This window comes from Takifugu rubripes, chromosome 8, assembly GCF_901000725.2.
Source record: "Takifugu rubripes chromosome 8, fTakRub1.2, whole genome shotgun sequence".
Lineage (NCBI taxonomy): Eukaryota > Metazoa > Chordata > Actinopteri > Tetraodontiformes > Tetraodontidae > Takifugu > Takifugu rubripes.
Window position 1 is genome coordinate 11,833,257 of NC_042292.1, and position 27,260 is coordinate 11,860,516.

The 27,260-nt window shown below is 42.9% G+C and overlaps 2 protein-coding genes across 11 annotated transcripts in view; one reads left to right on the plus strand and one right to left on the minus strand.

Moving 5' to 3' along the window:
* The window catches only part of LOC101074408 (RAS guanyl-releasing protein 2), a 30,594-nt gene extending 11,249 nt beyond the window's left edge, over positions 1 to 19,345 (minus strand). Inside the window, exons 1-11 of one of the 4 annotated variants that reach the window (XM_029839949.1) lie at positions 19,001 to 19,345; positions 9,880 to 10,003; positions 9,649 to 9,751; positions 9,406 to 9,462; positions 7,891 to 8,022; positions 7,388 to 7,538; positions 6,004 to 6,177; positions 2,963 to 3,079; positions 2,535 to 2,816; positions 978 to 1,052; positions 509 to 628 (exon numbers count right to left, since the gene is read on the minus strand). In XM_029839949.1, the coding sequence (XP_029695809.1) occupies positions 509 to 628; positions 978 to 1,052; positions 2,535 to 2,816; positions 2,963 to 3,079; positions 6,004 to 6,177; positions 7,388 to 7,538; positions 7,891 to 8,022; positions 9,406 to 9,462; positions 9,649 to 9,751; positions 9,880 to 9,949 (1,281 nt within the window). In that variant the 5' untranslated portion in view covers positions 9,950 to 10,003; positions 19,001 to 19,345. The other 3 variants (XM_011606556.2, XM_011606557.2, XM_011606558.2) reach the window with 3 other exon arrangements.
* Positions 19,346 to 19,904: 559 nt separating this feature from the next.
* Positions 19,905 to 26,561, plus strand: alpk1 (alpha-kinase 1). 7 transcript variants are annotated; one of them, XM_011606550.2, is made up of 14 exons: positions 19,905 to 20,012; positions 20,525 to 20,721; positions 20,824 to 20,978; positions 21,049 to 21,247; positions 21,330 to 21,389; positions 21,491 to 21,577; positions 21,655 to 21,731; positions 22,447 to 22,542; positions 22,616 to 22,720; positions 22,886 to 24,461; positions 24,864 to 25,011; positions 25,158 to 25,320; positions 25,751 to 25,937; positions 26,022 to 26,561. In XM_011606550.2, exons 2-14 carry the CDS (start codon positions 20,607 to 20,609, stop codon positions 26,243 to 26,245), a joined length of 3,192 nt encoding a protein of 1,063 aa, XP_011604852.2. In that variant the 5' UTR covers positions 19,905 to 20,012; positions 20,525 to 20,606; the 3' UTR covers positions 26,246 to 26,561. The 7 variants fall into 7 exon arrangements, with proteins under 7 accessions (XP_011604852.2, XP_029696627.1, XP_011604854.2 ...); XM_011606552.2 differs by having other exon boundaries at positions 19,969 to 20,171; positions 20,569 to 20,721; XM_011606551.2 differs by having other exon boundaries at positions 19,970 to 20,031.
* The last annotated feature ends 699 nt before the right edge of the window (positions 26,562 to 27,260 follow it).

Below are 27,260 nucleotides of genomic sequence, written 5' to 3' on the forward strand. Positions count from 1 at the left end.
CATTGCCGATGCACTCGCACCGGAATCTGCACCTAATGTTTGCTTCCCATTGATGTTGTACTTTAAGCAGGAAGCGCTTCAGTGAAACTAAAATTCCTTTTGTGCAAACTACTTCATATCAGTTAGTGGTACTGTCTTGGGTTTTGTTGTGCTCAAACAATATAGAAAGGACCAACATGCTGCTTAGACTGGCCCATCAACCCTCACCAGCAAGTGGGACTGTGTTACTTAGGTTAAAACCTGTAACACACACCTTAAGCATCAAATAAAGGAACGTGCTAATTGTGACAACCCCAAAATAAGCTGAAAAAGCAGGACTCCTGTACCATGTTTTAGATCACCTGAAGTTACTGAGCTGCAGTTATAATGTCAGGACAGTTGTAGAGAGGATAAGAAAAGATGATTCACCGATAGCCCCTCATTTGCCCCCTCCTCTTCTACCTGGCACTAAACCATACAATCAGCAACTACCGGTAAAAGGAGCATGCGTGGGTGTGAAAACACTCACCTCCACCATCTTCTCGATGTGTTTTTTGATGATTGTAGGGTCAGTGCTGGGCTTCACCGACACCGCCCATTCATCGATCATGGTCGGCTTGGGGTCAGGCGCAGGGGCAGGGCAGGAGTTCTGCTGCAAATACATGAGAAACCAAAGGGCATCAGTCACCTTAGGGGGGAGGGAAGCAGAAACTGTCAGGTTAGGATGTAAAGAAAGCTGCTGCTCTGAGACACAGCGGAGAGGAGAGCAGATTTAAGGGATGAGTAAAGACTCAAAGATTTCCGATAAGCTCCTATAAAGTCCTCCATACATTTCCCACACGACTCAATTTTCTCAGAAAGCAAAACTTCTAGGAAATCTCGCAGCTACAACATGAAAGGAGAAGTGTATTTCACCATCCATCGTGCCAAGCCAATAAAGTTCACCATATTATAGAACCGTCACTGTCAAGGGTGTGATGAATAAGTGAGAAGCTCACTGCCGGCTTGCGAGGTTCCCTCTGTAGAGACATTTGGTAGATCTCCTCCTCTGTGTGGTATTGGTCCAAAGACACCTGTAGACAACAGAAGTTTTTAAAATTACCCTCAGAAAGCCATGTCTTGTGGGTTCATTTAGAGATGTGTTGATTGATCGGGAATTTAGTTACATGGGTAAGAAAAAACTCCAAGTAATTGGTATTGTTGCATTACACCAGACCAAAAACTCATGCAAAATGTATTCAAATCATGCTAATGACCTATGGGCCTGTGGTAAGGCTTTCGGACCCACTACAACTGTTGGGGTCTTTCAAACTGTTGCTTAAGAGTCTTCAAATTTTCATGAATTTGTTTCACTGTGTGTCCTAGATTTAGCTCTGCCAAATCACCGGCTACTTGTCTATGGATTTGGTCGTGTCAATTCCCCGACCTGAAGTTCTCTTGAATTTCTCCAGAGACAAATATGCTCAAAAGAACCTGGAAGTTGTAGTCCATCCATCTGAGTAACTGAAAAGCCCTAACCCGCAACTAGGTAGAAAAAAGGGTTTTTTACCCCCAAAGACTTTTTTTCTAATTTTTTCAGGCATACAGTTAATTCATTTTTCACCTACCTCACTTGTTTCTGCGGTTAACTTCCGGCTTCCTCAGAGGTGTCACTTGGTAGTAAAGTGATGAGACACCTCTGAAAGACAGACGTTAACCACAGAAACAAGTCAGGTATGTGAAAAACAAATTACCTTTGGGCCTGATACAAATGAGATTTAAAAAAAAAGGAAATCTACTTAAAATGGGCTTTTTCAAAAGCTCAGGTAAATCATTAAGGTTTCTGCTGTGTACCTGCCTTTAACCCCCCCCCCCCCCCCCCCCCCCCCCCGCCCCCCCCCCCGCCCCCACCTCCTCCACTAAATGTGACTACACAGCTACACACATTATATCTTCTCCCTCATTTAAATACCTTATTTGCAATACAAAAGTGTTTAAAGTCAACTGATGGAGATAAGATAAGCCTTTAAGGGCAACTAATGGCAAAAGCGGTAAAAATCAAGAGGAAAGTTTTAAGGGAAAACGGAAAGAGAAATAGATTTTGGTGGTCTTCTGATGGGGTATCAAAAGTATTGTTAATGCAAAGTCCTGCTTTTAATGAGGATTCATCAACAAGAGTTCAGAGTGCTAAAACGTCCTGTGTCCATGCTTATGCAATATGTTATCTCAACCTAAAAATTCAACAGTTTGCTTCTGAAACATAATTCCGATTTAGCCCAGCATAATTAATCACTCAGATTGAGCCTTCCTCTGAGGAGTGCAATGACTTAGTTCTCTATCAGTTGTTTCTCTCATTTCAATGTTAATGCTTGGAATGTGTTGCTTCAAATCTCTGGCCTTCCACTGTAAACACACTCCGGGCCCAGCTGGCTCTCGCATAGTTTGTCCAACGACAAGTCAAGCAAATAGCCGCGGTGCTAATTCTGTGTACCAAACAGGCTGTTTATTAAACATGTTGGCCGCGGTTTATTCTCCTTCACCAACATTGCCTCTTTGCTACTCTGTCTTTTACTTACCGTGAGCAGGTTGAGCAAATCCATGTTAGCGTCAGTGTTGGGCGGGGTGTTCTGGATGAGTGTTAGCTCTTGGAGGATGGTGTAAAGCTGCTGGGTTTTGGTCAGGTTGACCCGCGTTTTCTCTTTGTCGACCCAGTCTGGTAATGCCACGTGCACAGCTATGAGGTCTTTCAAGTGCACGCCCAGGATGGGGAATCGAAATCCCGAGCACTCGGAGAACCGCTTGCGGTACTGGCTGTAGTTCCCACAGGATGTCACCAGTTCAATGAGGTTGTTGAAAACCTGAGAGTTTAGTCAGACAAATTAAATTTAAAGTAAGAGATAAACATGGTGTTTTTATAATCGACAGTATTGTGTCTGATGGCTCGCACAGAGGCCCCTGAGCTAACTGGGCAGACAGGGAACAGGTCAAGAAAGTGGTTCAGCACCTTGTTGGTCTCAGAGCTGACGTGCGCCTGTGTGTCTTTAAGCCGTGAGATGGAGCTGTTGCTGAGGCCGCCCACCACCGCCATCAGCGTGTTGAAGTTTTGTAACTGCAGCAGCTTCTATAAGGAGTTTGCATGACAGAGGAAATGGGATAAGGAATCGATGGAAGAATGTGAGAAGGTCACAGGGTTCAAAAAATGTAGATACAGGGAATAATAATAGCTATGCTGAGAAAGGCTTTCTGAGCCGAGCTCACCGAGAGTATCGAAAGTTCCAACACGACTTGATCGCACATTACGTGCACTTTTTTGAGTATCAATCCAAAGGCCTCCCTGCTGCCCTTAGCCCCTCAATATAGCACTAAAAATCAATAGGGTAACATGTGTGGGAGGGCTGCCAGATGAGATTATTTGATTCAGCATATGCACCCTTTAGAATCAAATGGCAAAGCAGCCGGGGGGGCAGCGCAGGGCTCCATGCATGGTTTCGGCTGAGCGCGCGTATGGCCATCAGCAACACCTGGGAAATTCTTTATTTCCAATATAGAAGGTTAATAAATGTTCAATCTTCAAAGGCCTAATGTTAAAAAAGAGCAAATGACATGAACCTTTTTATATTTGAAATTGCACCGTGACTCTCGACAGTCAACGGAAGACTAACGAACATAAGTCATCTGGAAAATGCCACCAACTGGCAGCTGAACTGGTATGAAACCCGGGCACCCTGAGGGAAGCATTTGGAAATGTCAACAGAATGGAGGCTGCCTTCTGTGCTTCCTCTGAGTACATTTCAAATCAGCTTAAATATAATTCTTCTTACTGCATGTGTTTGCATCCACAATTATTAAGGCATTTTAGCCTTAGATACATAGAATCGGTGGAAGATTCTATCAATTTTTGTTTTTCTGAGCGGCAGCAATTCAAAAGATTCTCATTGTTAAAAAGTGTCTCAAACGTCCAAGTTCGTCACACAGGAATCCAAGACAGACAGAATCATCGTCCAACATTAAAGCGATTTTTGAAAGACCCTTAGCAACCATAAGTTGTCGTGAACCTCCACGCTCTGCGAAAGATCGGGATTCTGCACCAGTTCTGTTTAAATGTTGAAGCGGAGGGGCCAGACAGCTCTGTTCTGTTTTAAGAATGTTGCTGATACAAACGTTAACTGCTGTCATATTTCAAAGGGCAACGCATAACAATTCTGTCAGGTGTCGGGGAAAAAGAAGTACTGCTGCGACACCCTGACAAAAACCCCGCTGAGATGCTGGAGTGCTGGTTTATCAAGACAAGGGGAGGTTGTGACACCCGCTGGGGCCATGCTCAATAAATGATGAGTAGCAGAAAGTTGGCGCTAAACCGCATACAGCAGTAGAGGCCATCGGGCTGAAATGTTTTGGTAGGTTTTTAGCTTGCCGTACTAGAGGGAAGCTCCCCGTCGCCACAGACACCAAACATCAGACCATCTGGTACTCCAGAGCGAATGATGACATCCAACTGAAAGGACATCAATCACAGCTAGGCTATTTATATAGAAACATTTGGAAGCATATGGACATATATAAGGCAACAATCTGGCAGATCTGCTCGGGAACTCAAGGGGGAGACACCAGATTAGGCCAAAATTTTCAGATTAGAGGCGCCCTCAGCCTGCAGATGGCTGCGCATGATTTACAGTATAAGCAGAGATTTGCATGATGACAGATCTTACTGGGGCTTTATTTAGCAAGGCGGTTATATCAGTACTGGGAGGCAGGATGCAAATGTGGAAAGAAAAAAAGACCAGCAAGTCTAAATCCTCAAGACTTCCAACATGTCCAAATCGGCATTTGCATAAATTCTTTTAGGCATTCGAAGTAGAGAATATTTTTTTATATACTGCAACTCAATAGAATTATATTGCCCCCTCCCTTCTGAATTTAGGATGAGCCTAAATTATAGTTAGTATACGATATTGGTCCACCTATATCAGGGCCTATATCATGGCCCATGGGCTTGATCTGGCCCACCTGACATATATCAAATCCAAAAAAAAACCTTCAAAGACATTACCTGCATTTTTTTATATGTTAATTCAAGAGCAGCTGAAATGAGGCAAAATAATTTTGGTATGAAAATGACTGACTGTAATTTTTGTCCCTCTAATACACAAAATATAGGAGATACATTTGATGTTCTCACAATTTATGGATTATTGGGATGCTATTTTGCTATATCAAATAGCTGTGCTGAGGGTCACTGGACTAAAACGAGTTTGACACCACCTCCCTAAACAGCAAATAGGAACAATTTGACTCTCTAAAATTTGACTCTCTAAAATTTGACTCTCTAAAACTTCTTTGGGGGTAAAAATGCGTTGCTTGTAGTCCATACAAAGCATCACTCCACATAGCAGCTTCTCTCCTTTCATAGGACATCAAAGAAACTAAACTTTTTATACATTAAAGTTTAAACTTTAGGCAACAGTTAAAAACGTATTACAAGATTGTGAGTCGCACCCCCGCATACACTTCCCACTGGTTCCATCCGTAAACACGGATGCCAGGAGAAAACGCATCGCACAAACAACCCTGAGATTGGACTGCAGAAGAACTTTCTCACTACGATGTGTGCTAACCACCAAACCACCGTGCCAACGACGGGGCAGTTATACTCTATGGTGTGCCAAATTCTGTGGGTCGTTCCATCTTGATTATCCCAAAACAGCTCATTCTTCTTAAGCAGACATTACATTTTCTATATCTGAAAAATCTTAGATGCTGCGGTCTATGGAATCTTTTAAAACCCTAAGGTTCGTGAAAAGGCTCCAGATAATAGCAAATATGAGTCATCACCCAGCTACAACAAGTGTCCCCCTGATAGCAGCATCTCAACAAGCATATTAACATGCTAATACCTCTAAATCCTTTTCAAATGAAGTGCACTTTTTCCACACATAAGTCCACCCAGTAATGTCTGTTGTGTTGGTAACCAGCCTGTCACCACATCTTTTGGTTAAATTCTCGATTGCTGACATGCCCCCCTCCCTTCGGGCCTGCCGAACAGACCTGCGCCACCCTGATGAAATGGGAGACGACGACAGCTCTCTGCGGGGCGGTGGGCTTGCTGAGCACCATGAGCTGGATCCACTGGGAGACGCTGTTGAAGAGAGTGATGAAACGCTCCAGGATGGGGTTGTCCACCGTGCAGCCATGCATCACAAAGCTGTGGTAGTCCTGAAACTGAAACGGGGAAGAGGACATCATTTAAAAGTCACTGGAGTTGAAATGTAAATGTAATGTTTGAGCAGCCGTGTCAGGATCTGTCGGTCAGGCTCACGTTTTGTCAGCCCAGAACGGGTCTGGTTTCTGTTTAATCATGTTTAGGTCGTCATCTCATATCGGCCTTTCCCTGTGTCACCGTCTGCGTGTGCTCTGTTCCCTAACTCCCTCACCTGTCTAATGAACCCGATGTGTGTTGTGTTGTCTCTGCCTATGATGCCTATCTGGTACTCTATCTTTTTTTTTGCCATGAATGCTTAGATTCATTTGAATTTGCCTGTTTTGGATTTAATCCTGTTACTGAGCTGGATCCAAATGTGTCTGTCCATTGTTTTGTTCTAAACACAGTCACAGAGGTTGCTGGAACTTGACTAAGCTCTCACTTTGTAAAAGATCCGAATATCTCCTTGACAGTTCACTGTCCATCACCAGTCACACACCATTCACTCATAACCGGAGTCTTTATTTAACCTATTTAAGTCTCTGAGAGGAGACAGGGAATCACAGGGGACCCTCATGCTACATATCTAAAAGTGAATTCAACGGAATCTATCTGAGACAATCGTCTAGAGACAATTGTGCCTGTAACAGTTGTAACAGACACTATGTGAACTGAGGTCAAATGATATGAACAGAATGTCCACAGCACTGAGCCGTCGTATTTTTTCACATTTTTGAAAAAAAAGAATAAAGACTAATATCCTCTGGTGTTTGAATCAGACTACATGATTTTGGGGGGGTTATTTTCAGGATGGTCACCATGTCAGATTGAAAATATAAAGTGTTGCCCATTTCTGGAGGTTTAAAATCAGACCCGACGGTGGAAAATATGTCAGCCACTCGAAAATCCTATGAAAGTCGGATTGAATTCGTGTCATCCGATGGGTTGAAATTTTGAATTATCATGCATTTCAAGTGTGTCCTATGAACGGTTATTCATGGCTACTCATTTATTGCCATGTGATACATTCAGATATTTAAAACAGAGCCAAGATAGATCACCAGCACAACCTGGCAACGTGTTACCAGCCAACAAATATAATTACTGCAACTATGAAGGCTGGATGGACTCATGACTGCTTAGCAACAGCAACAGGTCTCCATCATGTAAATGATTCACAATGAGTTCCACAGGTATAAGCCTCCAAGAAGAGACCGCAGGTACACTGACCAAGATCTTGCAAAAGGATTTGTACTCCAGGATAGTGAGGTGCTCCGCCAGTTCACAGGAATCAAGGTGGTCGAACAGCAGTGACATTTTCCTCTTTTTGGACACCGATGGGACACGCTGGGTCACCTGCCGCTTCCATTTATACGACGGTCTGAGAGGGACAAAGAAAAGCAGACAATCATTTCTTTCTCGGTCCTATATTATGTGGATTAGTGGGGAAAAAAATGAAGGAAGGTTGCTTGCTTTTATAATTAAATGGACATGGTCCTTCCTATACAATTCAGCTGAGCATGCTACATGCTCCATAAAAAGCTCTTTTAATGGAACATGAAAGGGAAGCCGAGGTTGCACACAAATGATTTTAAAAGGGTTGAAAATAAAGTGAATGACCCCGTGTTACACAGCTCAGTGATGCTTGAGAATGGGGGGAAAAAAGGCACGTAGCCGAAATCCCTGCCAGAGACCAACAGTAAGAAAGGGCCATCGGCAACGCAGCCACTCACACACTGTCCAGGTCAATGAGCTGGCTCTGCCTCTCGTTGCCCTCCGTGGTCAAGAAGTCTTTAAAGTGTTGGATCTGGTCAGCCAGCTCCGGGTTCAGGTTGAACTCGGCTTGAAACTCGGAGATCCAGTACCTGGAGGCAGGAACGGAGGAGTGGAAATATGTACTCTATGGACTGCAAGTGCATTCACAGAGAAATATCACAATATATTATGGAAAAGATTGAAATGTAAAGCTATATTACTAAGACCAGCTCCCCTTTAAGACATTTGAGCTCTTCGTTGCCAGGCGATATTTTGTAATTATTGATATCATAATCAGTTATTTTAGCTCATTTATTGCTGACTAATGTAAAAGCATACAAAATTCACCTGGAATGCTGATGGTACAAGTGGGAAAACTGGGCACGTTAATGTGAACATGGAAATCCTACAATGGGGAGTACCGTAATTTCCGGACTATAAGCCGCTACTTTTTTCCTACACTTTAAACACTGCGGCTTATTCTACAGTGCGACTTATTTATGTTTTTTTTTCGTGGCGCACTATCACAACTATTGTGAATCAGTCATTTTTACCAACACTCATCAACGTGGAAAATACTAGAAGAAAAGCATATGATGCGACTTTTAAGTTAAAAGCGATCACTCTGGCGGTTGAAGAAGGAAATCGAGCTGCCGTGCGTAATCTTGGCGTACATTACGGTAATCAATGGTGAGAAGGTGGAGACGCCAGCCTGAAGAACTGATCCAAAGCAAAAAGACGACAAAAGCTTTTAGACGTAAACATCGCAGGTGGCCCGAGCTTGAAAACGTTCTGGAAGACTGGGTGAACACACAGAGAGCAGGCGGCCGCGGTGTTTCCGCTGTACAAATCAGACGGAAGGTAAAAGCAATCGCCACCGCGATGAAAATAGAAGATTTTAGAGGTGGGCCATCGGGGAGTTTTAGATTGTTCATTGAGTAAAAAAGCATAAACAACGTAATTTGTGTGTAGCTGATACAAACGTATATTTCAGGGTAGCTGCATTACAGACACTGTTAAAAAAAAAAGCATTTACCGGTACAATATATTTATGTTGCTAAGCGGATTAAATTAAAAGGAAAGTTAAAAAATCCTGATGTGATGAAAATTGGATTTAAGGCCTCTGTATAAACTTACAAGTGAAAAGAGTAGCTGTTGTTTCTTACCTGTCTGTTTGTCACTCGTTCTAAAATTAGATTATGTGGCTTATAATCAGGTGCGCTCTATAGTCCTGAAATTACGGTAATCAGGTAATGGTAATAATCAGATCTGGTTATCCAGAAGCCTGGATTAGTGCTGCAGTAAGATTCAGGATGTAAAGCCAGAGCCAAAGGTGGCTCTTTGTCAACCTTTGGCTGCTGCACGCCATGTTTGCTCGTGGTCCACGTGTACAGATATTTTCCCAATCGTGACAATAGCAATTAGCAAAATGGAGGGGTGGGAGGAGAATACATTGAACAACAGAAAGAAAAGCATGAATATGTCCTAATTACTTCACGAGATGGCATATTTTTGTTCGGCACTCGGCAGTGCAGCTCTTCTCTTGAGATCTGGTCCAAAAGAATCAAGGTGCAACATTTTGGAGGAATTTGTAATGATTTGCACAACCAAACCACAATTCTAAATACCGTTATTCAGTGGCAGAAACACAGGACAGGGGGATCCAGGAACATCTGATTCCACTCTCAATAGAGCATAAAGAAATAAATTACATGACATCACAATGTTCAGGATACTTTAGCACCAGCTTCTCAGCCAAGTCGGTGGATGGGATGTACCAAGGGTGCATCATGAGGAACATGCGGACATGGGAAGCATCCTTTAATGTTCCCGACTCATCTAAAATCAAATAACAGGAAAGATGCAGGTAGATTCATCACCACTTGAGAAGGATCAACTGTGGCCAGATGTGAATTTAGCTTCGTTAACCTGACATTAATTCAATTAAATATGTTCAGATGACCAACCGAAGGCTTGGATGCACGCTTCCAGCAGCTCATCCACAGTTGCCGACTGCTCCAGCGACACGGACTCCATTGTTCTTCCCTCTCTGTCTCCTCCCTTGTTTTTCTTTTAACGGGCTGCGTTGCACTGGACAGGGAAAAGAAAGGGATGAAAAGGTCAAACTAGTTAGAGACGTTTTGGAAGCATGGAGAAAGAATCTAAAGTTGCTGCTTTTGGGGACAAATGTGTTGCCATGACACAGCAGCTGATATGGTTCAGTAACGGAATGAACTCACGGAAAACAAAATTGAGCCAAATGTTTTATTTCCTGGTGGATTTTATCTGATCTAAAATTAGAGGCTAACAAAAAGGCTAAAATTAGAGAATCAAATTACCGTAATGATTTTGTTCCTTAATAACAACCTTCACCTTGTTTTCACAATAGTCATGAATTTAATTAACTAAAATAGTTAATAAATACAGAGAAAACTAGAGAAAGAATAGTAAATCCACCCAGTCTGAAGGTCCACTCAAGGTTTCTTCCTATCAAAAAGGAGTTTTTCCTTGTCACTGGTGCTTGTTGGGGGTCAGGCCCTGGGTTTCTGTAAAGCACCTGGAGACACTCTTGACTGTAACAGACGCTATACAAATAAAGTTGAATTGAATTGGATCCTTAGTGAATTCAAAAATAACTAAGGTTTGAAATATATCTTGGGTATTTCTGACGCTTCAACCAATTCATTGAGTGCAAAAATCTTAGATTTTGAGTAGAAACTACAGTACTAGAAGCTACTTTGCCAGATTTTTTTTTTTAAAAATGTGATTTACTTAAATAAATAAAAGGGGAAAAACATTAAGCATACAATGTGAAAGGACAGGACAGACAGAAGGGATAATAAACAAGGAAACCCCTAAAAAGCTGCAAGTAAAAAGGGGGGGGGGGACAATTTATTTTTAGCAAAAATAAAATATATATATCAGTTTGATGGCAAAATTTGATATCCTGTTTTAACTTCAGTGTAGCTTCATCAAAACCCAAGCCCACTTCACAGAAAACCACAAATGACTACCACGACATGTCTACAGAATATGCGCAACACAGCCACATTAGCAAGAATGAAGTGAAATGTGAAGCCAGAGTGTCAATTTGTTGCAAAATATCATTAAGAAACATACTAGTGTTTACTGGTATTTCAGGCTTGGGGTTGTGTAAGACCTCACAATGAGGAACCATGGCAACAACAGTCCAGCCACACAACACAAACGTACGTTCTACTCATATAGCAAGTGGACAAACCAGCCAGTGAAGTGTTATTTAAGAGCAAAAGTTCATTTAGTTCATTAGTTCAACACTAATTTCTCCTCCTTTGCAGTTTAATCTGGTGCAAAAAAAAAAAATTAAAGACGCCACCAAGTGTTTCATCATTCAGGTGATGATGTGCACTGAAGGCAGCACAGGGGTGACGCTCGAATGAATCGAGGCCATGGAAATCTGCTTCATGCAGCCCCGTGGCGGCATATTTTTAATGGCAGTTGTAATATGGTGGCCCGGCATCAAGAGCACGAGAAGGGAGTGAGGAGTGTGTGTATGTCCATTGTGTCTCTTCATGGACTCTTCCACTGTGCTATCTGTAGTGCAACATGGTGGGCGGACGCACTCAATTATAGGCTTCACAAGCTGTCTACAACACACACACGTGCGCGCACACAAACACACACACACACACACACAAGCTTGTGCTGCTATCTTCGTGAGGCCTTGACATTTATATCCATTCCATTTGTTCAGGATCCAAGCCCGTGTCCTAACCCTGACCCTAAGGGGAACTGTAATTCGCAACCTCAATCGTAGATTTATGTTAAATGATAAAGCAGTGGACCCAGCGTTGGCTCAATAATTGGCCGGACCACAGAAAATAGCGATTTTTGCATTATGATAGCATACTATAACATAGCTAATCTACTTGCAAGGTTTTATGGGTGACTTGAGTTTTTTTTTGTTTTTTTTTAAAAAAAAAACAAGAAACCAACTGTCAATTGTTGGTGTTTTCAACAAAAGTCCTTCTGTCAAGAAACTGTTAAAGAATACAGAACCACAGTGAAAATGATGCGGTTTACTAGACATGATGCGGCGTGAAGTGTGACGGGAGGAGTGCAGAAGTCACCAAGGCGTGTTGTTTTAGACAGCTAAAAATAAGCACGGCCACATTTGCAAAGACACCTGCTGGTCGTTTTTTTCATTCTTCGCATCAGCTCAGGACAAGTAGCTAGCTTGCGTCCCAGAAAATAGTGAATTTGTTGTTGAATAATCCCACTTTATTATAAGTTAAATATCAAACATTGTACATGCCCTATATGGGCCATATGCTGGGTCCTCTTTTATCATATTCCCTCACCAGTAAAGATTTAATCCGCTTGATGTCAACCTGGCACCGCAGCACCGGCGTATCATCTTGTCATCCATCATCCCGCTGACAAGAGCTATTTGTCGCGAGCCAACCAAGAAATGGCACAGTCTGAAATAACCATAACAAGTACACCTCTTTCTGTTTTTTTTCCCTTTAACACCTCTTCACACGCTCTCTCAACACCGCACCTTCCAATATTGTTTAATGTCGAAGCGCCCGATAGACTGTTGGGTTGAGATTGGGTGAAGTCGCTGGTTGCCAGGTGACCAGCAGGGCCATTGATCAGACAGATTGGGGGTGGATCAGGGCGCAGCGGGGATGAAGGGCTGCTGACGGGTGCCTGGACAGTCCTAACAACTATTTATCTACAAATAAATATAGGACCATTTTTATGTGCTGATTACATATGCGCATATGCTCTGTCTCTGTCTATTGTTCATCGCCTGTAGAATTTTTCACAGGAAAAAATGGCAGATCAATTCAGGCACCAAGGTGGCGGAGCTAAAAACAGAAACCGCCGCATTGTCTCCGCCATCATTATCGCAGGAGCGACAGCAAAGGAGATGGAGTGTGTGAGCCCTGTCGTGCAAAAAGTCAGCTGCAGAAGGAAGCTAAGCAAAGATGGTGACTTGATAGAAGTGAAACCACTGTAGAACACCCTCCACAAATCCAACTGGAGCTTCAGTCATGTCCAGAAGCCTTTTCTGTTACAAAACAAACAACATTGACACCTATTTGGTTATGGATTTTCCTATAATTGACTCATTCCAATGCTAATTAATATGCTGAGCTAAGCACAATCCTGAAACACTCATTGATTTAATTATACTCTCTCTTCACTGGTAAAACAGGATTGATTGATGTTTTCCATTGTGGCGGCATTTACTCACTTTGATTCGCTGTCAGGCAAACAAGTAAACTAAATCTAATTACTCTGTGTCGCACAAAAACATTGAAGGGAGCTATCACTATCATGGTGGCCTTGCCGCACTTCCAATTCAATAGATTTTCTATTTTGCAGATGTCCAACTTGATATGAACATAAATGGGTGATGGATGTTTCTTCAGACAGGTGGAACCTCTCATAATTTGTTCTGTAAAAAACACGTTAATCTATATTACCTAATAGTTTGATCAATAGGTGATTAGGACCAATCCAAGTATACATGTGGGCCCTCTTTGTGGGACAAGACAAAACAATGCACTGACATAAATTAGTTTGCAGAAAGGGGTTTTCACTCGCCAAAGCTCTCCTGGCTTAAGGTCCGTCAAGCCGAGGTAACAGTAGGCACTTTTCCAGTATTAGCTCGACAGGGCATCCGACATGGTATGGCCGCACGGTTTTCCATTTCATCATGGTGCCTCTTCGACGTGGTTGTAGTCTTCATAACGAGGCCGTCTGAAACTCTTGTGACAACCAGTCCATTTTGTAAAATAAAGAATCACACATTGCTGTTGCTGGATTTTAAAAATGGTGGATATGAGTTTTCTGGAATGCGTAGTTCTCCTGATTCGACAATGACATCTGTCCCCTGGCCACAGCATTACCTGACCGATATTTGCGTAATGGTACCTACCCGGCTCACATGGAACTACTTTTGCTGTACCTGGTACCCTAAGCCTCCAAACCGTACCGTGTAAAGTCACACTGAGTGGAAAAGCAGCAAGTGACAGAGGGGTTCTGCTGCAAGGACATCGGTGACACCAAGTTTGTGCCAAATTGCTGAAGGACTTGGGCTTTACAAAGGTTTTGCACGTTGCTTCTCAAAATGAACGTTTCATATTGCGACGCCAGATCTGTTTTATAGTTTAAGTAAGGCACAATAAGTATATATCTCCCTCTGCCGTGCCTTATTTTCCCAAGATTAAAAATTCATACTTATGTGCCCACCAACTGAAATACCGTGAAATTAGCATAGCAATCGTTTTCTGGTTTGACTAATGACTTGACCATACATTCATAAATGTAAAGTTGGATCTGCTAAAGATATCCACTTCCACTCTCACTTGCACTTAACACAATATTAGAGTGTTTGGAAGGGCAGTGGGCTCTTTTAGCTATCTTGAGAGCCTTAAAAGGCCATTAAGGCAGAATTCAAAAACATGTGCACGCGCCACTTCTACATATTACACAAATGCTGCCCTTATCTCCCTCTCGACACATCAGGAAGTTGTAGTAAAGGTGCCGCATGATAGGACCAATAGTTCTCGAGAGGAGACTTGAGGTGCTGGTGACAGGTTCTATTTACAGACGGTGTAGTACTGAGCACAGGAAAGGGAACGTTTCCTTTTCCCTGAACAAGCAGAATGCTCCGTCAGTGGGGAGGGGGGTGGGGGGTGGCTGCAAACTGAGATTAGCAAGCCACATTTGCTCCTCAGGGGGAGGAAAGCAAAGATAAAGAGGGAGGCAGGGAAACAGTAAACACTTGCTCAAACATGGATTCTTAAAAACAAGCATGTGTAAAAGAAAATGTAGTTAGCACAGTCCTGTAAGTAGTGCACATCCTTGTTATAAAGTCTCCCACAATTGGATGTTCACGACAAACTGAGCAGATCTCCTGTTTTGCAAGAATACTGTATCTGCCCCCCGGACTCAACAGGGTTTCATTGTGTCGAACGGTTTTTTTGGTTGGTTTCTTTGCTCTGTTTTATGCTGAGGCTTCCTGCTCAAACGTCTGTCTTCTCACCAGATGTGAAAGTCTGTTTCAAAACAAACACCGGAAAGGCGTGGTCCTACGCAATGCCGTTGCAAGCACACATGCACTTTGTTTGGAAAATGAACTCTCACATTTCTTTTTTTAAAGTGTTTTCTCATATTTGTATTCCCTTTTATTCTCTCTTTTTGTGCTGCCTATTATCACAAACAACGTCCTGCTCTGAAAAGCTGCTGCGTGATGAGTGAAACATGAAACCGCAGGACACGTCCTGTAAACTGTGACAAATTTTCCTCTGCAGCAAAATGTAAAAGCCTGTTTCACACATGTCGCTCGGTCCAAATATTCATGACAGAATATATTAAAGTCTGAGTTTGTTGCTTTATGACTTTATAACTGCAGTGCTGGTGTCTGGTAAATCACAATATTACACAATATTTCAATATGATCTAATCTTAGGTAAGGAAATTTCATGGGTGGTGTAGTGGTTACCGCTGTTACTTCTCAGGAAGAAGGTTCCTGTTTACCCCTGTGTCTGCATGGGTTCTCTATTGGTACTTCAGCTTCCTCCCACAGCCCAAAGACATGCTTGTGATTAAGCTCCAGGAGATTCCAGACAGGCCTTATAGCCCCTTCTCCTCCTCTTTTTACTGAGACTGATCCTGCTTAAGATGTCTTCTTTTACACTGTTGCCTCAGGCTCTGAGGTTTTGAAAAGCACCTAGAGACAAGTTTGATTCTGACAGCTGCTATCAGGAATAATAATAGTACTAGTAGTACTTATGATAATATTTTTGAAATTTGAGCTAGAGGAGGATCCAACCACATCATTGCCCTCATCATCACATCAAATTTTTAAAAAAAAAACACATATTGTTTTGATGAAGACACTTTAGACAGCTCACTAAACAAACTCATGCTGAGAGTCATTTTAAAGGTCATATCATTGTTATGTGCTCCTTTTTGATCCGGCATGTGTTCAATCCTGGGAATACCCCTACTTGATTCTGGTGAGTAATCTATGATTAAGAGCAGTTGATTTATAACAAAATGAAAATTGAGTGACTAAAATAATATACCGCACACAAAAGGAAAATTATTAGGTTTTCAAAATAGGATGAGCAATCACTCGCAATTCTTTCATCTGAACAAAAGAAAAGCCTCCAGTGGTGCAGGAACCGAGACCCAGCCCTTGGAACAAAGAAGTAAAACCGGGCACCTGCAGGAAATCAGCCACCCATGAATAGCTTCTGATTGGTCAGTGCATGCTTGAGTTGATCGAGTTATTTGATTAACCGCCACTTCCTAAACAGTAAGAGTCTTTCTCAACCAGAGTCACATTACATGTTCCGCGTTCATTATTCCTGCCATTTTTGCCGCAGGCCACATGGGCAAGTGCTCTTATCTCTCACAGGTTCCTGTTTATTTATCTCTCCCCAAAGCTAGCTTGCGTCCCTGACAACAAACACCCCAACTTCCTGTCTCAATGCAATGTTTATGCGGGGTCACAAATTCGGACTGCTGAGAAGAGGATGGGCACTCAAAAGGCATACAATTATTTTTCTAATATATGTGTAACACATTATCAGGCTCCTCCATGTCCGGAGACTAATGCCAATTGGAGAGGACCAGAAAATCAAAGAGGGAAGCAATAATACTTAGGAGGTTTTTGGTTAGCCAAAGTACTATCTCAACTCTTGGTATTCGTTCGACACAGTTCTGATGCAATGCCTGGATAAATTAAATAAATGTGAATAATTTCTCTTTTGTTTTTGTATTTTTCTGTTACCACAACAATGAAAAGAGAAAATTGGAAAAATATTTGTCACATTTTTCGATGTGATGGAACTTCAGCTCCTTTGTGATTAATCTGATTAACTTTTTAATCACTTTATCAGCCGTGACTGTAAATAAAAAAATCCACCTATAGCAATTATGGCTCCTCCTGTAAACCTCTGTAAAAGTACGTCTGCAGCTAAAAGCAAGAGTTGCCTTTCCTGTCAGACTCTTTAAGCACCACTACCACCAGTGATAACTGTTCAGTTCAGCTGTATTTGTATAGCATCCAGTACAATCAAAATTGTCTGTAGGTGCTTCACAGAATCCCAGGGCCTGACCCCTAAGCAAGCAACTCTGGTAAGGAAAAACTCCCTTTTAAGAGGAAGAAACCTTGAGCAGGACCCTGCTCACATGGGGGACCCTTGCGCTGATGGCGGGCTCGGTAAAGAAGAAGAGGAGATCAAAGAAGGGGGAAGAAATAGGAGAGGATCTGACACACACCGACAATGTTGCTTTGCTTATCTTTTCTATAACCCTACAGGGTTTTCCTCTTGTTGGATGTCAGTTACGGATTTTGTCATCTCATCCAAACCCACGTCGACTTGTACCTACTGAGCAGGCAACAATCAGCTGGAAGCTGTTGTGATTAAGAACAGTCGATTGTTGTTATCCCCATGTGCAACCCAAAATGCTGGCGCTGGTAATTAGCAGCGTCTTACAGCAACTGGGATCGAATAAAAAGGGATTTGCTACTGGAGAGCGAATAGGTTGCGAGAGCATTGGACTGTGAACTGCAGTGAGGGCAAATAACCCAACACTGTCAGCTCTGTGCAATTATTGAAATTAGTTTCCCTTTTCTACACCGTCTCCTGGATTCCCCCTCCTATTTCCTCCTGTCTGTGCTGCCACTGTTTGGTCCTTTGGAAGCGACAAGCAGCAGCCATGCACAATAGATCCAATTACTGTCGTTCCTGGCGAGTGCAACACTGCGGCAGGTGGAGGTGGGACGAGGTGATGTTAAATATCAAGGGTTGTGTCTCCCGAGGAGCCAAGTAATTGCACTGCGGCAGTGAAAGAACGGAAGACGAGTCAGGGATGCAGACTTTTTCTTTTCTTCAATCTCTTCTGCTTGATTCCGATGCGCCTTAAAATTACTGAAACACTTTCAGCACTTCACCTTTCTAAGTGCCATCTCCCTGGTTGGTCACAACGTAGGCAATGCTCAAATAATCTCTGGTAAGACCAGACCGTTGTCGTATTGATTTGCGTCCATGCTCTCCCGTGTTGTCTGAAGCACAGCTGGGAAAGCTTTGAAAATCAAACAGGAACTACTCCATCAACTCTCATCACGCACGCAATAAAAAGATATTAGCGGCTCGTAAAATGCTGCCAAGGCATCCAAATGCCAAGACAGGCTGTCGAAAGTCTACAAAACAAATCCCCCTGAGCTGACTGACTGCAAAAAAAAAAGAAAGAAAACATGGACGAGAGGATAAGAAGAGAGGCTGCAGAGCAAGTAATCAGCCTCCCTGATACTTACAGATGCCTCCTAATCCCTCCTGCTTTCAAGACGGCAGGAGGAAATCACCTTGAATTACTACAATCAGACCAGCGGGTGATAACAGGTCTGGCTGAATGAAAATAAAGGTAATGGCACAGGGTTGACCTCTTTTCTTAAGCAGTCAGGGCTGAGTCACGTTGAGCTGGGAGGCGGCCCTGTTTGTTATCCTCCAGTCGTGTAGAATTATCATCACCACAAATGCGCTGGCTGTTATTAGCGGAGCTGCTCAGGGGCCCCTTGATTTGCCGGATGGCGGTGCACTTCTGGAAGCCGTAAGCCACAAATCGAGGAAACAGAAGTGAAAAGGTGCAGCTTTGGGTACAGGTTACTTGTGAGGAAACTGACTTTAGCTGAACATCTTACAACACACTGTTCTCTGAGTGTAATTTTAGGAATACAATCCCCACAACTCTGGCCAAGTGATGCTTCATTTCCTGACAGACATCTCTAAGGCTCGCTCCAGTTAGCTTATGTACAGCAGACAGGCCCGTCTGACATAATCACGTCTATAAATCTTGCAAAGCCATTTGAACCTTTAATGAATCTCCGTTTGGGTGGTCAGGGAAGCGTTCTGGAGCTCTCCCACTTCTGCAATCATGAAACAGTTGAGCAAACTGCAACTCGAACACAGATTAAAGAAACATGCACACAGCAGCTCGTAGTTGTCAAGGACGGCACCATGCATTAAAATGATCATCAAGTGGCCGCAGCGTGCACTAAGTGCAGGGTGACACCGTTCTTACCTTTAGAGATTGGAGGGTCCCATGCTGCGCGACAGGAGGCGAGTTGCTTTCTGAGCAATGAGGCGGAAAAATATCACCAGCGCCACTCGAACTCCTGTTTTCCCTTGGGGTACGTTGAGACAAGCCGATGGTCCAAAAGTACTCATAAGAACAAGTGTGTTCGCCTTATACCTTTTTTTTTAAATAGCTCTTCTTTTTTTAACCCAGGGGCGTGTGCGCACAGACGCCCCTAATGCGCGCTCGTAAGCAAGTTGGGGATGTGGTGTGTGTTGGTGCAGCGGCAGAAGCAGCTGAGCTCAGTCATCTGGCTGCGTTTGGACCAGCGTGTCAGCCATCTGCTCGTACTCCAGCTGTGCGAGCTCACCATTCTGCTGCAGAGCCACAGTCCCGCCTATTGGTCGCATCACAGCAGCGCCACATGCGTATCCACATGCTGTGTGTGTGTGTGTGTGTGTGTGTGTGTGTGTGTGTGTGTGTGTGTGTGTGTGTGTGTGTGTGTGTGTGTGTGTGTGTGTGTGATTAGGGTTCTCGATTATATTAATTACTGCGTTTTACGCTTGGCAACCAAAGATAAAAGTTAATCCAGTAGGTTTTGCCATTAACTCAGCTTCTCACATCATTGTAAAAAACCGGTGGCCAATCTCAGTGAACCCACGGGTGACGCTTATGTGCTTCATTATGACAAATGAATTTAAATATTTTACGCACGGTAACAAACGGGAATGCAGTGGTATGTTTTGATGATGGGTTTAGGTCTATCGTTCATTTGATCTTATCCCACTGAATGGCTTGGGTTAGTCCGATTCTGATTTAAAATATAGAAACTAAATATCAATAAACAATTTTGTAATGACGTAAAAAATTAATTCGCCTATAGAATGGCAGGGATTTTCGTTCTGTGGGCACCTTTATTAGTGCTCTAAAGGTGGAATGGCCATTTTCCTACACTCATTGAAGTAAACACGGCTGTCCTGCCCAACCAGGAAGCTGAGAGTGAAATGAAGAATTCACGGTAAACACAGGCATAAATGGTACAATAAACGCGTTTAAGAACTGAATTAGAGACGATATTTTAAAGCTGATGTTATCGTTCAAAGCCGGGAACTGTAGCAAAAACGCGCGTGTAACTACAAAATCAATTTCGCTACTTTGTTGTGTGGTTTCCTCACAGGTAAATTAGTTATGTCTATTTGCCATCCTGTAATATGCCAAATAGTGTCCCTAAATCATGTTATCCTACGTAATATAAAAATACATTGACAATAATCTCATAAGCTAAAGCGAAAAGTTGCATTTTATTTCATATAATGTATATATATATATATATATATATATATATATATATATATATATATATATATATATATATATATATCGTGAATTATTTGTAAGCATATAACTTTACAATTAAAATATACTTTTACATCATAAATGTATTTTCATTTGAAATCATTGTTGATTATGAATATACATATGAACTGATATATAATTTGATAGCATTGACTTGTCAATGTCTATTTTAAGTAAATCTGGTGTCTTCTCAACAACACGCTGGTCGCTTCATGGAGTTCCCCGTATTAAATCAAGTGGGTAACTGATTCTTACAATGGCCGATCAAGATGCGGGAGATTTACTCGAGCAGTGCGTCAAATTACTGGAAACGGCCTCTCAGTCCAGTCAGCCAACTGAGGCAGAGCAGCTGATCTATTGCAATAACAGAGGTCAGTCACAAGAGGATGCTGTTTCACCACTCTGATCTGGAGCGAAAGAAAGTCGTATGCGATTCACATTTGGGGTTAAGGAGATGCGCGTGTTCTTCACAGATATTCTCTGCCCAGAACTGGCCTTTCTCCTGCAGGATGCGGTAAATATGAAATGGCCCTTTGTCCCAGAGAAGTGGCAGTATAAACAGATTGTCAGCCCCAATGACAAAACCAATCTCAGTGATCTCATCGGAAAACATCTGTTGCAGCTACTGGTAATAATCGCAGGTCGTATTGGCTCGTTCCTTCACCCACAGATCCGTAACCTGCAAACTCCTTTTATAGGCTCTTCTGAAGACTTCCATTGCAGCTCAGGAGGCATCCACGGCACTGGCTGTGGTGTTTCTGGTTGACCGCTTTCTTTACTGGAAGGATGAGTCTAGCCGGCTGCTGAAGATCACCAAGCTGCTTCACAGGCGTAGCCCTCATACACCTGTGGCCCCCCAGTTAATCATAAGACAGGCCAGAGTTTACCTTAACTCTGGTAAAATCCAGACTTTATTTCTATAAATTATACAATATATTTGTTTGCTGTGGTTGTTTGAATTTGTTCATTATCCCTACAGGTAAACTACAAAAGGCAGAATACATACTGAGCAGTCTCATTTACAATAGTGGAGCCACAGGTAAGGAAGCCGTTGTTATTCTGTTGCCTGCAGTAAGTGTTTGTTTTCATGCTCAATACATACATTGAAACAAACTGTATTTGATTTTTTTTTCCCTGCAGGGTGTTGGGTGTATCATTCTGAGAGCGACAGGGCTCTGGTACAAGCTGTTAGTGTCCAAGTGCGCGGAATGATCTTGCAAAAATTAGGTAAGAGCCGTTTTATTGAATCAGAGCTAACACTTGTTCCAGAGACACGCTAACACTGTAGCTGTGTGCTGTTTCAGGTCTTTGGCGAGAAGCCGCAGAGTTAATCTGGGCGTCTCTGGTCGGTTACTATGCGCTTCCGAAACCTGATAAAAAGGTAAACAAGCTAAACAACAGGGTTTTGCAATAAGGGCATCTGAACAGAGATACATCATATTTAAAATTCTTATGAAGGATGTGGTGAGATCTGTTACTTCACCACCTGCAAAGGAAGCAGCTGTATGAAATGTCTCACTGAGTGCTTCCTGTCAAACAGCTGATCATAACGTCCATGTCTGCCGTTCAGATCATGATATACCTGGTTTAGCCACGGAGTTCCACAGGGTTCTGTACTAGGACCAATCCTTTTGCACCTTCTAAAAGCTTAATCATTTGGAATCTATTATCCAAAATATAAAAAGAAGGAACTTTTAGAGTGTTTTTTAACTTATATATTGTAGTTGTGTCTGTCTGGGACTGGGCTGAGAGGGGACGGGTTCTCAGTTCCAGGCTCAGTGCCAGCAAAACATGGTGTTTTGGTCGTAGGACACCTTCAGAGAATATGGAATTATTTAATAATAATGCTCGTGAATATTTTTGATTCTGCGTTGATATTGACATGTTTTTTTCTCACCTTGCCTTGAAATTTCTGACAACCCCCAAGCCTTTAGCTATCAGCAAGCTCCCTGTCCGGGAAGCTGTTAAAAGATATTTTTCTTGCCGCTGTCAGTCAGACTTTTGGGTTTTTGCCAAGCGCATTGCGACAATTGTGATTATAAACCGACTACATGAATAAAGTTAAATTGAACTAAATGGAATATCCTCCTCTAAAGGGTATTGGAACCTCTCTTGGCTTACTGGCCAACATATTGGTGTCAATGAGTGATGAAGACTACCAGGTTTTTCGGACCAATCCAGATATTGATTTGGTAAGTGCATGCGATAAAACATCGCCTCATATATTATTAGATGAGCGTCCTGACTGTCACTTTGCTGGCGCAGTCCCTGCTCGGCGATAGGAGTCATCGTCTTCTGTCAGCAGCCCAGGCGGCAAAGATGGCGGTGGTATACAGCCAGTACACCTCCCTTTATGTGCTTACGAATGCGGTGAGATGGACAGAATTTGCAGGATGAGACTTTTTGGTGTGGTCACTGTGTCACTTCTCTACCCTCTGTTTCATGTTTATAGCCATGCAGCACACACTTGCATTCCTTTCTCATTGAATTATCCAGAGATGTGAATAAACAAACCCAGACCTCTTCTTCCTCCAGGTTGCTCAAGGCACCTGCTTGTTATCCTACAGTTTCTCCATGGAGTGTCCCATTGCTAAGAGACAGTCATTCCTCCTGGAGGCCCAAGAGGCCTTCACAATTGGGCTCCTCACCAAAGAGGAGGGTGAGCTGGTCGCCAGTAAGCAGGAGCTTCACACCTTCCTCAAAGCTGCCTATTCTCTTGCAGTCACTCACAAATGGCACGGTTCACCCCCCGAAATCGTGGCGGAGGCTACCAGAGCCTGCCTGAAAGCCCTCGCTCAATTTTATGACTACGACTCAGATGCCCAAAACAAAGACGCCCTCTGCGCGGAAATCATGCACCTGATTGTCCAAGTGAAAAAACTGTTGATAGTGGAGCCTTTCAAGAGCTCAGAGCCGGGGTCTTTTATCCCAGACGGCTACGGAAACATGGAGGACACATCGGTGAATTTCACTCTGGAGGATTTCGCTCGAGTGATGCGGAGATTCAAGCGGTATCACGCTTCACTCTGTGAGGCAAACAACAAGTGTAAGAGGACGGGGGATGAGATGGATGGGACGAGGGTATGTATAACTGCTCTGGGTACAACTGTGGAGGCCCTCAACACAGCCCACTGTCCCGAATCCTCACCGGCACGACCACAACAGAAGTCTGAACTCTGCGCCACTTTGGGAAGCACAGAGGAGCTGGGGTCCTCATGGCAGAACTTCCCAAACTTTTCAGCGTCTCCTGCAAACAAGACCAGAGCCGTTGATGGGCTCCAATGCATTAATAATAATGCCGTAGCATCTTCCACTTCGAATGAAGGCAGTGAGAAGATCAAACTGGTCCAAGCTGGAATTGAGACCCTCGACACAGATGGGGCTGCAGTGACCGGTGTTGTCAGGGTACCGCAGAAATCCCCCAGAGCTGGAGAAACCCTTGAATCACTATCTCAGCTGGTTTTGAGGACGTCTTCCAGCTCCCTCAGCGGCAGTTTTAATTCGCAGTCATCATGGGAAAAAATTGACTTCTGTTCCCCCACTGCCACAAAACCATATAGCTTCTCATCCATGGGAATGGTTCAAAGGAATAAATCTGTAGACTCGGATGGAAGCTTTCACTTCCTGGAAACACTGGATTCTGAAAGCGCTGATTCAGCACAACATCATACGTCCAGCAACCACACATCACGAGGTCATTTTAGAGATCTGTCCCAGCCGCAACTGCTGGAGAGTCATCATGCCATTTCACGCGACTCAGCATCCGTAAAACCGGCTCCCGACGCTCCCACGAGCCTCCAACCCCGTCCAGGACAGTTAGCATCAACCGAAATCTCCAGTGAAAGCTCATTCGAGATGCTGCAGGAGGGTCCGATTGATCGCAACGACGGGGCTTCTGAGTGCGAAGAAACTGCCCCTGGAGAGCGGAACCACCTGTGCTACCACTGCATTAATGGGGGCGCTGCGGCCAGCGCAGTTCCAGAAAGACAGTACAACTTGTCGCTACAGGATTACCAAGCGCTGCTAGCCGGGGTTTGTCACCAATGCATGCTGAAGAGATTTTACAGTGAAAAAATACAGTTCAAACTCAAGGAATACAGAACTGCCTACAGTAAGTGTGCATTAGCATCACTGCCCATAGCACAGGTGCATTATTGAGGTACAGGTGTGTGTGTGTGTGTGTATATACAGTATATATAGTTGGAAGAGTGTTGCCATAAACTCTTTTTTCCATTGTTGAGTCTTTCCAAAGATGTTTTTCTGGGTCAGGGGCCTAATTTAGGGGCATGCATGGAAGAGGTACAACCAAGACAATTTCAAGACAGAAATGACCATTTTATTAAAATAAAACATTCCCCAAACCACCAGGCTGCATCACCCCTGCTTTACATCCCATTTTTCAGCATGACAACTTCACTGAATTAGCATAATCTGACATTTTTTTGGACCACCTTTGTATAGTATTGCACATACCCAACTGATTTCCCCAAATCTGTGTGTGCTTTTCGATTAGGCGCCCTCCATTTAAAGTTTTCCAAAGCCACTGGACTTTGGACTGCCAAGGAGACCGGCGTCTACGTTGGGGAGACTATGGGGCTCCAGGGCAAGCAGAGAGCTGCAATATGGCTGAGGTTTCTCCACCAGGAAGAAAGATTAAGCAGGTACATGGATGTTTCATGTATGTTCTTCTCCTCTTTCTATCCTTGCCCCTCCTTTTGACAGGAGGTGGCAGGCAGAGGGTTTCTATGTCAACTTTCATGGAGGCTATCAGTTGCTTCTTGCTTTAATTTCAATTTTATGGCCTCAGTTATGTAGGGAAAGATTATTTGAAGCCAAAGGAGATCCAGTTTCACCTAAACGACGTGGAGAGGCAGATGACAGCACAGCACTACGTGACAGAATTCAATAAGAGCCTCTACGACAAGGACGTCATGGCCCAGATCTTCTTCATTCCCTCGGAGGCGCTGCTGGTGAGGCTGATACACAAAGACCAAACGGCTTTGAATAATAGATACGGACTGAATTCCGGCAGCAGGCGCTGCATTAAAATTAAAAACACTTACTTTATGTAGCACTCTGAATAGGAGGCCCTGCAGATAGACACACTTTAGACACAACAGGGTGCAAGTTAGCCCGCAGCTAGCCAGGAGCGTTTTTTGATTGAAATTCTAATAGAAGCCCAACACACCCTCTAGTTGGTAGTTATGTAAGTTAATGTTGGACATTGCAATGCAAATAATTGGAAAGAGTATTTTTTAGCTATCCTTTGGCCAGAACTGGAATAGAAACAACTGCACTGAGCATTATGGAACACTTCCTTTTTATCACCATGTTTATGAGCATTCAGAGACAAATATGGATCTTGCACACACATAACATCGCTCATTCGGCTTCCAATAGATTTTAAATGGAAATGAGATCGTGGGGTGCATCACGGTGGAGCCCTTCATGCTCGGAGAGTTTGTCAAACTGACCAACAACACGGGAAAGAAGGACAGGAGTTTCCAGGCTACAGATTACGGACTCGCTTTCGGACATTTCACTTATCTCCTCTCTAGCTCCCAGGAAGTTGTCGTCGACCTGCAAGGTGCGTCAAAGGTGTCTCTGATCACCATCAGGGAAGTAGAATTTGTGCGATCCTGTAAATTACTATTATTTTTTATTGTTTCAGGATGGGTGACAGCTAACGGCAAAGGGCTGACCTACTTAACCGATCCTCAGATTCACTCCACCAAGACTCCCAAAGGTCCCTCTAACTTTGCTGCCAGAGGCCTCCAGTATTTTTTGGACGAGCAGCACGGACCAGAGTGTAACAGCATTTGCCAGCTGTTGAAACTGCCTCCGCTGGTTAGACAAACACATGTTCCCCCACACAAACTTACAGGAAGTCAATAATATTTGCGTTGGCTGAAATCGACTACCCCATTTTTGCCTTTCTGGCTGATTTGCACATCAAACATATGCCAAACTGTTTGCCTTGTTCTTGTTTAATGCCTTTGTTATTGGTATTCAAAATTGAAAGTCATTGCTGAATTTCATTCATGAAATCCTAGGAAGTTGCATAGAATTTCACACGGAATGTTTTCTTGAAACTTGAATGTGTAACAAAATGTCAAGCTGCATTTTGAAAATAATCGATGTGTTTGTTTTATCGTATAGCTGTCTTAATAAACACAAAATTTTAAAGAAGTCCTTTTTTGAAACCACCGCACCTTTTTTGTCTTTATACTATGCTTTTTAGTAGCGTTTCTTGACATTTCTTTTTCATTATTATTTCCATGTCCATCCGTGCCAGAAAATGATTAAAATATATTTCTAAATATGTTTAAATACATAAACACATATGTGGTAATCACATTGGAAATAAACATGCAGCATTGATTGATTTAGTATAAAATATTCCAAAAGAGGAAGTAAAACCAACGGCAGTGCAGACTGACAGCTGACAGCCCATCAGGTGACTCTGACTCACCTTTGCCTCGACCTCAATAGCATTGAGGTGTGTGTTTATTGCTGGCATCTGTTTAAAATCTCACATTTTACAGCTACGCTTTAATCATTTTCACTACAGCTTTCACATGTGTGCATAATTTAAAAAAATCTCTTTCTCTCCATATTTATATATATATACATATTATTTCTGCTATTTTCCCAAAAGTTAGCTCAAAGGTACTGAGATGGCTTTTTCCATCAAGTTTTATATGAGATCAAATAAAATGTAACTGTTGATACACAAATAATTTACTTTGAACCTGTATTACTTGCCCAATCAGGTTGTGTAGGCGCTGATTACACAGCTCAGTCATATGATAGTGATGTAACTCAGTCATTCTTGCATAATCCTCTCCAGTTACTCATAAAATCTAGTCCTGGTTTTTGACCGACCTCCTTCTGATCGCATAAACAACAT

Bases quoted from the DNA above. Each gene is read 5' to 3' on its own strand.
- alpk1 (XM_011606550.2), top strand. From the start codon at position 20,607: ATGGCCGATCAAGATGCGGGAGATTTACTCGAGCAGTGCGTCAAATTA. The intron at 21,248-21,329 runs GTAAAATCCAGA...TTATCCCTACAG, and splicing joins CAGAGTTTACCTTAACTCTG to GTAAACTACAAAAGGCAGAA. The intron at 25,938-26,021 runs GTGCGTCAAAGG...TTATTGTTTCAG, and splicing joins AGTTGTCGTCGACCTGCAAG to GATGGGTGACAGCTAACGGC.